The sequence below is a fragment of the Canis aureus genome, chromosome 1 (assembly GCF_053574225.1).
Source record: "Canis aureus isolate CA01 chromosome 1, VMU_Caureus_v.1.0, whole genome shotgun sequence".
Classification (NCBI taxonomy): Eukaryota; Metazoa; Chordata; class Mammalia; order Carnivora; family Canidae; genus Canis; species Canis aureus.
In genome coordinates, this window is record NC_135611.1 from 106,049,968 (window position 1) to 106,062,371 (window position 12,404).

The following is a 12,404-nucleotide window of genomic DNA, read 5'->3' on the forward strand; positions in this document are numbered from 1 at the left end:
GTAATAAGCGAGTAATCCAGCAAGTTAAATGTTAAATGTTTCTCTGGGTTCTGTGAGCCCCTCTAGCAAATTAATCAAGTCTGAGGATGAGTTCCTGGGAACTTCTGGTCTGTAGCCAGTTGGTGAGAAGTACAGGTAACAACCTGGATTTGCAACTGACATATGAAGGGGACTGTGGGGATAGGAAGGAGACTTGTAGGACCGAACCCTTAACCTATGGGATCTGATGCTATCTCCAGGGAGAAAGTCAGAATGGAGCAGAAGTGAATTCTCGGACACTGTGCTGGTGTCTGAGAACTGCTTGTTAGTCGTGGTGGGGGGAAACTCTTCCCCACGTCTACATTGGATTTGGTCTCAGAATACCAGAATAGATTGTTTACATTCATTTTTCTTGTACTAAGCCTTCAGAACTGGTGTGCCTCACCCTTATGGCACATTGTAGAGCCATTTACAGCACACGTCCTTATAGCTACCTTTCAAGTGGTCAATTCACATATGGTGACAGGCTGCCATATTGGACAGCATAGCTCTAGAACATAACTCTACAGGTGGAATGCCGGGTCATGGTTCAGCACTTCCTCAGTTTATTAGCAGATGCTATTTTCCCGTAAAGCATTTATATCAACTTATATTGCAACAACCATTACTCCATACTTTCACTAACACTTGGTATTTTCATTTTTTAAAAAAGATTCTTATTTATTTATTTATTTATTTATTTATTTATTTATTTGAGAGAGAACGAGTGGGGAGAGAGGCAGAGGGAGAGGGAGAAAGAGACTTTCTACTGAGCTCAGATCCTGATGTGGGGCTCAATCCCAGGACCCTGAGATCACGACCTGAGCCAAAGTCAGATGCTTAACCAACTGAGCCACCCAGATGCCCCAACATTTGGTGTTTTCAGATACTTTAATATTTACCAATGAGGAGCATGTATGAGTACAATGAGTGTCCTCTTATGGTAGTATCTTAATTCTTGTTGCTAATGAGGTAGAGTAGCTTTTCATTCATTTATTAGCTAATTGTATGCTAACTTTTATGAGGCACCTGCTCGTGGGAGCCCATTTCTGTCTGTATTTTCTTATTCTTATGAATTTGTAGAAATTCTTATATTACAGACACTGATGGTTATATGCATTGTAAATTTCTTCTCTCACTTAGTGGCTGGTGATTTATTACTGCTGTTGTTCCATCTCTCATAAAACATTAAGTCTTCCATCCATCAGCACTTGGTTTGGGGCATGATATGAGCTAGGGATCCAATTTCATTTGACTGCATTTAGATCCCCAGTTACCCACATACAGTATTAAAAAGTCTATCTTTTTATCACTTCTTTGTATCTCCTTCTCTGTTATACAGGATGTTGCCTGTGGTTAGGGACTACTTCTAGCTTCCCTATTTTGCTCTATGGGTCTGTTGGTCTATCCCTGTGTCAGTACAACACCATCTTATTTTCTATAACATTGTAACATATCCTGATATCTTCCAGATTCCCTCCTTGCACGTTGTTCTTCATAATTGCCCTGGGTACACTTGGAAATTTCTACCTTAATATAAATTTTTAAGAGATGTTTAAAAGTTTTTGGGACGCCTGGGTGGCTCAGAGGTTGAGCATCTGCCTTTGGCTCAGGGCGTAATCCCAGGGTCATGGGATCAAGTCCTGCATCGGGCTCCCCTTGGGGAGCCAGATTCTCCCTCTGCCTGTGTCTCTGCCTCTCTCTCTGTGTGTCTCTCATGAATAAATAAATTCGGGATCATGCCCTGAGCCAAAGGCAGATGCTCAACCTCTGAGCCACCCAGGCGTCCCTGATTTTAAAAAATTTTAAGTAATCTCTGCACCTAATGTGGGGCTTAACCTCAAACCCTGAGATCAAGAGTCTCATGCTCTACCCTGAGCCAGCTAGGCACCCCTTCAATATAAATTTTATAATAAGGTTATCAAGTTCCACAAAAATCACCAGGGGGATTGGGTAATTATATTGCTCTGATTCTGCATATTAATTTAGATTCACTTGACATTAATACAATATTGGGTTTTTAAAATGATTTTATTTTATTTTTTAAATTTATTCGTGAGATCATGACCCGAGCCAGAATCAAAAGCCAGCTGCCCAACGGTCTGAGGCATCCAGGCCACCGTATGGCATCTTTTATTTTTAATTAAAAAAAAAGATTTTATTCACCTACTTGAGAGAGAGAGTGAGATAGTGAGAGCACAAGCCAGAGGAGAGGCAGAGGGAGAGGGAGAAGCAGACTCCCTGCTGAGCAAGGAGCTCAATGCAGAGCTGGATCCCAGGGGTGTAAATTAGTGCAGTATGGAAGTTCCTCAAGAAATTAAAAATAGAACTACCATATGATCTAGTAATACCACTTCTGGTATATATCTGAAGGAAATGAAAGAACTAAGTCAAAAAGATATATGAACTCTTGTGTTCACTGCAGCATTATTTAAAGTAGCCAAGACTGGAAACAACTTAAGTGTCTATCCGTAGATGAATGGATAAAGAAGATGCAGTTTATACTTACATGATGGAATATCCTTCAGCCATAAAAATAAGGAAATCCTGCCATTTGTGACAACACAGATGGACCTCCTGGGGAGTATGCTAAGTGAAATAAGTCAGACAGAGAAAGACAAATACTATGTGATCTCATTTATAAGTGAAATCTAAAAAACAAAAAACAAAACAAAACTTGTAGATACAAAGAACACATTGTTGGCTGCCAGAGGCCAGGGGTGGGCAGAATGGATAAAGGAGGTTGTAAAGTAGAAACTTGCAGGGCACCTGGCTGGCTCAGTCAGAAGTACATGTAACTCTTCTTGATCTTGGGGTCATGAGTTCAAGCCCCATGTTGGGTGTAGAAATTACTAAAAATACAAATAAATAAAACTTGGGGGAGGAGTACAAATTCCCAGCTGTAAAATAAGTCCTGGGGATATAATGCACAGCATAGTGACCATAATTAATAATGCTGTATTGTATATTTGAAAGTTGCTAAAGGAGTAGATCTTAAAAGTTCTCATCACAAGAAAAACTGTGTAACTATGTATGGTGATGGATGTTGACTAGACTTAGTGTGGTGATCATTTTCCAATATATACAAATATTGAATCACTGTGTTGTACACTCAAAACTAATGTTTTTTAATAAATATTTTATTTATTCATTCATGAGAGACACAGAAAGAGGGAGGCAGAGACATAGGCAGAGGGAGAAGCAGGCTCCTCACAGGTAACCCGATTCAGGACTTGATTCCCAGACCCTGGGATCATGTTCTGAGCCAAAGGCAGACGCTCAAACTCTGAGCCACCCAGGAGTCCCAAAAACTAATGTTATACATCAAAAGTATTTCAATTTAAAAAATCTTTAAAAAGACTAAAAACAAACAAACAAACAAAAAAATCCTCAAGCTGGGTACTTAAAGTGGTCCAAGATTTCTAGGCAGGGCTCCATTCACCTCTCAACATCTGGATAACAAATCCTTCATGATGAATTCCCTCTGCTGAAACACATAGTATGGCTTCATTTTTCATGATTGGTCCTTGGCCGATTAAATCTCAAGAGATAAAAATTATTAAGCATTGATTTCAAGCACTTTCATCATAAAACTCACAGCTAAATGGAAATAAAAAGCTTCCTGGGCAGCCTGGGTGACTCAGCGGTTTAGCGCCACCTTAGGCCCAGAGTGTGATCCTGGAGTCCAGGGATGAGTCCCGAGTCCCGAGTCCCAACGTGGGCTCTCTTCCTGTGCTCTCTTCCTGTGATGTTTGTTCTGGCAAGACTCCAATTAGCACTAGCCTCTGAAAACAGCTCTGCAAAAGCTAGCTCTGAGGCAATTGCCTCAAATTTGCCAGATAAGTACCAAGATTACGGTAATCACAAACAGGAGAAGCACCAGAATACAGATGTTTTGTGAGATTTTTTTTTTTTTCTGATAGTAAAGCAGCTTGCTGTAACTGACCAGTGGCTCTGTCTGCAAGCACCTTTGAGCTTTCCACATTGGCTTTTCTATGCATGCTGTCAATTGGGTCATCTTGGTCATGGATCATCATGGCCAGATCTTTAAACATCTGATGGGCATCCAGAATGTCAGTATGCAGCTGCCAAATTGTCTTTTCTCACTCTTTAATAAATTCTGATCCTGCTCCGTGATGACCCACCTCATTCTCCTGGCTCTCTGTGTCTGGTCCCACTCCTGTGGCCATCAAACAAGGGGAGCTGCTCTCTCTTTGCCTCTCCTCTGCAGAGAGAGGAGATTCACCTCTCACTCTGGCTATACTCTTCTTTTCTTTTCCAGATCCGTTCCCTGCACAGCCTAGAAATCCTTCACAGCCTCAGAGAAGTCATTCAGGAGGCCATCTTTCTCAAGTTCTGGGTTATTCATTTGTTTCCCCAGCCAGCTGATTTGTGGAATATTGCAACTGTTGCAGATTTTCCTCTGGTTGCTTGAATCCTGCTTACTTCCTAGTTAGCTCATCAAATTCTTTATCAGGGACGCCTGGGTGGCTCAGTGGTTGAGCGTCTGCCTTTGGCTCAGGGCATGATCCTGGAGTCCTGGGATTGAGTCCTGCATCAGGCTCCTCCGCAGGGAGCCTGCTTCTCCCTCTGGCTGTGTCTCTCTTTGTGTCTCTCATGAATAAATAAATAAAATCTTTAAAAAAATTCTTTATAGAGTCATGGCTCAGCAGATCTGCTGCATGTGGTTGCAGTGGGTCTAGATGAAATCCTGGAGCTGAAGCTCAGAGGGCTACAGGTTTGGTACATGTCTAAGGGACTATAGGACATGATGAAGAGCCAAGACCTACTGCCCTTGCCTGGCATTCCCTGAAGCAGCCCCTGGACTGGACACAGAGACTGATGGGGAACTGGGAAGAGAAAGAGCTGGGGGAAGGAGTTGAGGCTGCCTGCATACTCCCTGTTTCTCTTTTCTAGCGTCTCTGGCCCTTTGCTAAACTCACTCTTGATTTAAACATCATTTGGAAGGCAATCACTGTCCAGACTTACATCTGGACAAGCATGCCAGCCTCCAGGGGCCTCGGTATTTTAACCTGCTGTGTCAGATGCAGAGGTGAGACATAATTTCTCAGCCCCCACCTCACCACCCACCATGGCTCCTGTTGCCCAAGTTCCCCATCCATGGTGACCACAGCTCTGTCACACACTGCTTCCTGTTGGGGCTTTCTCGGCCTCACCCCCTCCTTCAGGGCATTTCCTTCCCTGACAGAGGGATCTACACCCACGTTCCTGCCCTGGTGGCTGCAGACATGCTACCCCTACTGCTGCTGCCCCTGCTGTGGGGGGGTAAGTGGGCCAAGGGAGGGGGGTTGGGCACAGGTGGGAGTGGGCTGGACCCACCGCCAAGCCTCTGTGTCCCCCCAGGGTCCCTGCAGGAGAATGCAGAGTATGAGCTCCGAGTGCAGGAATCAGTAACAGTGCAGGAGGGTCTGTGTGCAGACGTGCCCTGCTCTTTCTCCTACCCCTGGAGCTGGTGGTATTCCTCTGGGATCCCATATATGTACTGGTTCCGAGATGGGGACAACATACACAATTCCCAGCCTGTGGCTACAAATAACCGAAGGATAAAGGTGAAGACAGAGACCCAGGACCGATTCCACCTCATCGGGAACCCCCTGGACAGCAACTGCTCCCTGAGAATCAGAGAGGCCAGGACGAAGGACCAGGGAGTCTACCAATTCCGAGTGGAGAGAGATACCGTGAGATATACTTACAGAGATAAGAAGCTGACCCTGAAGGTGGCAGGTATGGCAGTGGCCTCAGGAGAGGGCTCTGGGACCTGTAAACTCCCATCTTAGAACAGGAACAGGACACTGGAACATTCCCTGCTCCAGGTCTGGGGGCTAGGATGGTGGGAAGAGACATGCGGGCCTGGGGTCAGCTTATGCCCTGAGGCCCTGGTCCCTCTCAGGGTCACACTCTGGGTCCCCACAAGCCCAGGGCCCAGGCACCTCCCTCTCTCCTCCTCAGCCCTGACACAGAAACCGGACATCCACTTTCTGGAGCCCCTGAGGTCTGGCTTCCCCCAAAACCTGACCTGCAGTCTGCCGGGATTCTGCGAAGGGGGAAGACCTCTCACCTTCTCCTGGGTAGGGGGTGCTCTGGACCGGCTGGACCCCCAGACCGTGTCCTCCTCAGTGCTGACCCTCACCCCGAGGCTGCAGGACCATGGCAGCAACCTCACCTGTCGGGTGTCCCTGCCAGGAGCTCAGAGCACCGTGGAGAGAACCATCAGGCTCAATGTGTCCTGTGAGTGCTGGAGAGATGGCTGGATCCCTCAGGGCAGTGGGGATTGTGTGAATGTGTGAATACCCTTTGGGAGGGTAGGTGAAGAGTCAACAGGGACAGTCATGTCCACCTTCCCTGTGTTCCCCAACCCCTCCCTGGGTGCTGGGTCTACTTCCATTCCAATCTTCACATCTGAAGCAGGGCCATATCTTTCCATCCTAGACGCTCCCCAGAACCTCACCATCAGCATCTTCTTCAGTGATGTTGCAGGTAGGAAATAATCTGTCTTCTTGGGGGGCTGGGACCTGGCCCTGACGTGGGGGTAGGGAGTCAGCCCCCAACAAGAGGGTAGGGATCATAGATTGAATAGGATCAGATATGGGGAAAGCAAGGTTAAAAATCAGCACCCTCCCTCCTGCACATCCCATGGGTCCATGCACCTCTACTGTCATGTGCAAGCATGCACAAACACACAATTCAAAGCCCATTTCACTTTACCAATGGCACTGCTCTGGCACTCTTCCTACCCCTCCACCCCTATTTCCTGCTGTGTTCACTGAGTGAAGCCACTGGACAGTCCAGGCATGTCCTAGTGGGACACTGAGTCTCCCCTGAAGATATGAGGCCCAGACACTTGAGGTCAACCTCTTTTGGGTGTTAAAGCCCAGCTTTTCAGCCCTGATGGAATCAACTCAGTGGGTCAAGGAAGGAGAGATGCAATGGGATCCTGGGAAGGAGGGAGGGATGGAGACTGAGAGCCTCCCACAGCTGATGCCCTGTCTCTCCCTCTCCCTCTCTCCATCTCTGTCCCAAAGCCCTGAAGATTCTGGAAAACACCTCATCCATTCTCATCCAGAAGAGCTGGGCTCTGCAACTGCTCTGTGCTGCTGACAGCAACCCCCCTGCGGAGCTGAGCTGGTTCCAGGGGTCCCCCGCCCTGAATGCCACCCCCATCTACAGAAGTCCCATCCTGGACCTGCCTCAAGTAGGGGTTTCGGAGCAAGGAGACTTCACCTGCCGAGCTCAGAACTCGCTGGGCTCCCAGCACGTCTCCCTGCACCTCTCTGTGGTCTGTGAGTGAGGGGACTCCTGGCGGCAGGACACCGGGGCCTGGGGAGCAGGGGCACCGCTGACCCCTTCTCTTCCCTCTCCCAGACCCCCCGCGGCCGCTCAGCCCCTCCTGCTCCTGGGAGGGCGAGGCGCTGCAGTGCACCTGCTCCTCCCACGCGCGCCCGGCCCCCACCCTGCGCTGGCGCCTGGGGGAGGGGCTGCTGGAGCGGAACCACAGCAATGCCTCCTTGACTGTCACCTCCAGCTCTGAGGGGCCCTGGGCCAACAGCTCCCTGAGCCTCCGTGGGCCGCTGGGCTCTGGCCTCAGACTCAGCTGCGAGGCCTGGAATGCGCACGGGAAACAGAGCGCCACTGTCCTGTTGCTGCCAGGTCTGGGTGCTCTTGGGGGCAGAGGTGTGGGAGGAGGGAGTCCGGATCCTAGAAAAAAGGAGGCCTGAAGCTGAGGCGGGGGCCTGGACAGAAGGTGATTGGTGAGTTATGGTCTCCCATCTCTGGGGCCCAAGCAGGCCCTGCAGCACGTTCTGGGAGGAGGTAGGAAGGCAAGAGATTGAGTGCTGGTAGGGAGTTTCACACCTCTTCTCTGCAGGGAAATCGGTATTCCTGGCAGGAGCCATGCCTGCAGCTCTTGGAGGTGCTGGTGCCACTGCTCTGCTGTTCCTATGTCTGTGCCTCTCCTTCTTTTGCATGTAAGTCTATGTTGGGGAACTACAGGGAATGCAGAGAGAGGTCACTTAATCCCAGAAATGCAGGGTAGAGTAGAGTAGATCCAGAGGGGGTCTTTTTTGGGGGTGGGGGTGGGGGTGGGGGATATAACAATTTCATTGAGATGTAATTCCCGTACATTTACAGCGTACAGTTCAATGCCTTTTAGTGCATTCAGAGTTGTGCATGCATTACCCCAATTATAGGACTCATCAGCCCCAAAAGAAAAGGAAACAAATGAAAGAAACCCTCCACTCCCTAATTTTCATCCTGCCCCCCCCCCCAGCCCTAGGCAATCTCTTTTGTCTCTCTACATTTGCTCATTCCAGACACTCTGTATAGGTGGAATCCTACAACACATGGTGCTTTGTGACTGACCTCTTCCACTTAGCGTGATGTTTTCAGGGTTCGTGCATCAGTATCCTGTCCTATTTTTATTTCCATATACCATCCTATCACATGGATGAAGCACATTGTATTGGTCACTCATGTATTGATAGACATTTGGGTTGTTTCTACTTTTTGGCTATCACGAATAACACTGCAATGACCACCGGGGGCCCAAGTTTTTACATATGAGAGAGTTCTTTAGTGATGGACATTTGGTCTGGCCAAATATCCACTCATCCAGGGGAATGGAGTGCCTCAGGAAGGTCTGAGGCTGGTTCCGGGGTTTGGGTGCCATTTCACCAGGGAGCAGGAAGCCTGCCCATGTGTACCTGAGCCACCCTGGCTACAGGGTGCTGGTTTCTCCCTTTAGAATGAAAGCCCGCAGGAAGCAGACATCTGGGAGTGGAGACGGCCTGGATGATGAAGATCCTGTCATGGGTACCGCTGCCTGGGTGAGTGATGCTGGCGTCTTCTTTCGCATGGGGGTGGGGATGGGGGCTAGGTTTGTCCATTCGGAGTCCAGATGGAGCTCCTCCGCATTTCCCCACCCCTGCTCCAGTCTGGCCACCTGGGCAGACAGCTGGGGATTGACTTCTCTTCTGTTCTTCCCCTTCATCTCCCAGTGACCCAATGACCCTCTGGTCAACTCTTGTTCCACTCCTGCTGATCACTGAGCCCACCTCACCTCTTTGCTAGATACAGCCAGACAGAGCCTCTCCCAAAATCGATCGCTTTCCAGCCGTTCTGGAGTTTCAGTGATGTTGTCTATGCCCGTTGCTTAGAGAATCGAGTCACGTTTCTTGGTCTGATGTTTATTTATTTATTTGTAAAGGTTTTATTTATTTATTCATGAGAGACACACAGAGAGAGAGGCAGAGACACAGGCAGAGGGAGAAGCAGGCTCCCTGCAGGGAGCCCCATGCAGGACTCGATCCCACAACCTTAGCATCACAACCGAAGCTGAAGGCAGCCGCTCAACCACTGAGCCATCCAGGTGCCCCTGCCCTTCTATAAAATTGAGCCCGTGTTTCCCTAAATGGAGTTATCCAAAATACTTTATTCATGGCCAAGCTCCTATCATGGGAACAAGCATTGTTCACTTGTACTTACTCATTTTATTTGCAATATGATAAGCAAGTGTGAACCCACCAAACACTCACCTCAAACACTGACCATAACTTATATCTGCTCGTGTTGCTCTGTGACATATCCCTTTAACCATTGCTCTGAATCTTCATTTGCTAGCGTTATCCCACATATATATGCCTGAAATATCTGCTATTCAGTTTAATTGCTTCTGAACATGCAAAGGCTTCACACTCTGTTCACTCCTCTTGGACTAGCTTTGCAGACTCACCACTACTAGTGACGTCACAGAGATGCATCTATGTTGCATGAAGTTACAGTTGCCTGTTTCATTTTATGATTATGTCTATTGCCTAAGTTCCTGTGGGTGGACATTTGAGTTGCTCCAGATGTTTCTGTTCATATCTCATTGCATTCACATGCAAGAATTTTTCTTCAGCATTATTTAAGAATTTGATTACTAGGTCAGGGGTATGTGAATGTTCCAATTTACAAGATCATGACAAATGGTTTTCCAAAGCAAATGAATGCATCCATTAATATACCCATCTGTGCCTATCAGATCCTGTTGATCTATAATATCTGCAGCACTTGATTTTCGGAATTTTTTGTCGTCTCACTATATAACTATAGTATTGATCTGCACTTCATTCGTTCCAATGAGGATGAAAATCTCTGTCTTCATTGGCATATGAACACCTCCTCTCTAAAGTGCCTGGTCCTATCTGCAGCCCATTTTCCTATTGGGTGTTTGACTTCCTTCTTTCTTTCTTTCTTTCTTTCTTTCTTTCTTTCTTTCTTTCTTTCTTTCTTTCTTTCTTTCTTTCTTCTTTCATTTCTTTCTAAGATTTTATTTATTTACTTGAAAGAGAGAGAGTGAGTGAGAGCCCATGAGCAGCGGGGAGGGGCAGAGGCAGAAGGAGAAGCAGACTCCTCACTGAGCAGGGAACCTGACATGGGATTCTGGGACTCGATCCCAAGACCCTGGGGATCATGACCCAAGCAGATACTTAACCAACTGAGCCACCCAGGAGCCTAGGTGTTTGACTTTCTTATTGAATTTATTGGAGAGCTTGTGCGTCTTCATACTAATTTTTTTCTTGGTTATACACACTATAAATAACTTTTCTCAGTAATTTGTCTTTACTTTTTAAAGGTGATCTTTGATGAGTGTACGTTCTTAATAGTAATATAACCATATTCCCCAATCTCCTCTTTTTTGTTTAGTGACTTTTGGGTCTCATTTAAGAAAACCTTTCTTATTCTAAGATTAGACGGATATTCAAGTGTAGTTTTTTTTTTTTTTTAAGATTTTATTTATTTGGGATGCCTGGGTGGGTCAGAGGTTGAACATCTGTCTTTGGCTCAGGGCATGATCCTGGGGGCCCGGGATTGAGTCCCACATCAGGCTCCCTGCATAAAGCCTGCTTGTCCCTCTGCCTATATCTCTGCCTCCCTCTTTCTCTGTGTCTCATGAATTTATTTATTTATTTATTTATTTATTTATTTATTTATTTATTCATGAGAGACACACACAGAGAGAGGCAGAAATATAGGTAGAGGGAGAAGCAGGTTCCTTTCGGGGAGCCTGATGCAGGACTCGATCCCAGGACTCTGGGATCACGATCTGAGCCAAAGGCAGATGCTCAACCACTGAGCCCCCCAGGTACATCCCTCAAGTATAATTCCTACTAAAAGTTTTATGTATTCCTTTGGACATGTAAAGACTTAATCTACTTGGAGTTGATTTTTGTGTAGGGTGCAGCGCTGACCTTTATATGTTTCTCCTTTGTGTATGGAATAACCTTTCTCTTGCCCCTCTGCTGATCTGCCACACCACTCTGTCATACATCAAAATTCAGTACACATGTGGGCCTCTGTCTGTGGCCTCTATTCTATTCCAGTGGTCAATTTAACTGTCTGAGCCAGAACTATCTCTAGAGGCAAGGCAACCGATCTGTAGATTCAAGACCAAGTACTGATATCTGATAGAGCAGGATCCCTTCCTTAATTTTATCTAATAGTGTCTTGGCTATTCTCAGCCTTTTGCTCTTCTATTTAAACATTAGAATCAGTTTGTCAAGTTCCCAATAAACACTCCTGTTGGTATTTTTACTGGAATTACATTGAATCTATAGATCAACTTGGGAAGAATTTACTTATTTGTGAATTCAAGTCTTCTTGTCCACAAAAACAGGGATCTATTAGTTTAAATTTTTTTCAAAAAAGATGTAGGACTCCTTCAGATAGGTCTTCCTTTTGTTATTTTACTTCCTTAATGCTAGTTTTGTTACTATTATAAATGTTATCTTTTTAAAAATGCATTTTCTGGGACGCCTGGGTGGCTCAGCCATTGAGCATCTGCCTTTGGCTCAGGGTATGATCCTGTGGTCCTGGGATCAAGTCCTGCATGGACCTCCCCATGGGGAGCCTGCTTCTCCCTCTGTCTATGTCCCTGCCTCTCTCTCTCTGTGTGTCTCTCATGAATAAATAAATAAAATCTTTTTAAAAATGCATTTTCTGATCACTCATCAATGATATGCAGAATTAAAATATTTTTTTTTAGAATTAAAATATTGATTAAAAATATATAAGCATTGGGACTTCTGGGTGGCTCAGTTGAGCAGCTGGCTCTTGATTTCAGCTCAGGTCATGATCTCAGGGTCCTGAGATGGAGCCCTGTACCAGACTCTGTGCTCAGCGCAAAATCTGCTTAACTCTCTCTCCCTCTCCTTTTGCTCCCTACCCCAATTTGCAAGCACACACACTCTCTCTCTCTCAAATAAATTAATTAATTAAAAAAAATTTACAACGAGGTGTTGGGATGCCTGACTGACTCAGTGGGAGGAGCATGCAACTTACGATCTCCGGGTCATGAATTCGAGCCCCACATTGGGTATAGAGATAGA

At 46.4% G+C, this 12,404-nt stretch overlaps 1 protein-coding gene and 1 pseudogene across 5 annotated transcripts in view; one reads left to right on the top strand and one right to left on the bottom strand.

The window, feature by feature from the left end:
* LOC144280752 (sialic acid-binding Ig-like lectin 5) overlaps positions 1 to 12,404 on the top strand; it is an 86,386-nt gene that overhangs the window by 61,515 nt on the left and 12,467 nt on the right. For 3 of the 5 annotated variants that reach the window (XM_077843103.1, XM_077843113.1, XM_077843094.1), the window contains exons 2-10: positions 4,936 to 5,071; positions 5,228 to 5,304; positions 5,383 to 5,763; positions 5,989 to 6,267; positions 6,469 to 6,516; positions 7,062 to 7,319; positions 7,402 to 7,686; positions 7,904 to 8,003; positions 8,780 to 8,861. In XM_077843103.1, the coding sequence (XP_077699229.1) occupies positions 5,064 to 5,071; positions 5,228 to 5,304; positions 5,383 to 5,763; positions 5,989 to 6,267; positions 6,469 to 6,516; positions 7,062 to 7,319; positions 7,402 to 7,686; positions 7,904 to 8,003; positions 8,780 to 8,861 (1,518 nt within the window). In that variant the 5' untranslated portion in view covers positions 4,936 to 5,063. Of the gene's footprint in view, positions 1 to 4,935; positions 5,072 to 5,227; positions 5,305 to 5,382; positions 5,764 to 5,988; positions 6,268 to 6,468; positions 6,517 to 7,061; positions 7,320 to 7,401; positions 7,788 to 7,903; positions 8,004 to 8,779; positions 8,862 to 12,404 lie in introns of those variants that run through there. The other 2 variants (XR_013349187.1, XM_077843121.1) reach the window with 2 other exon arrangements.
* Positions 3,722 to 4,976, bottom strand: LOC144310859 (syntaxin-12 pseudogene; annotated as a pseudogene).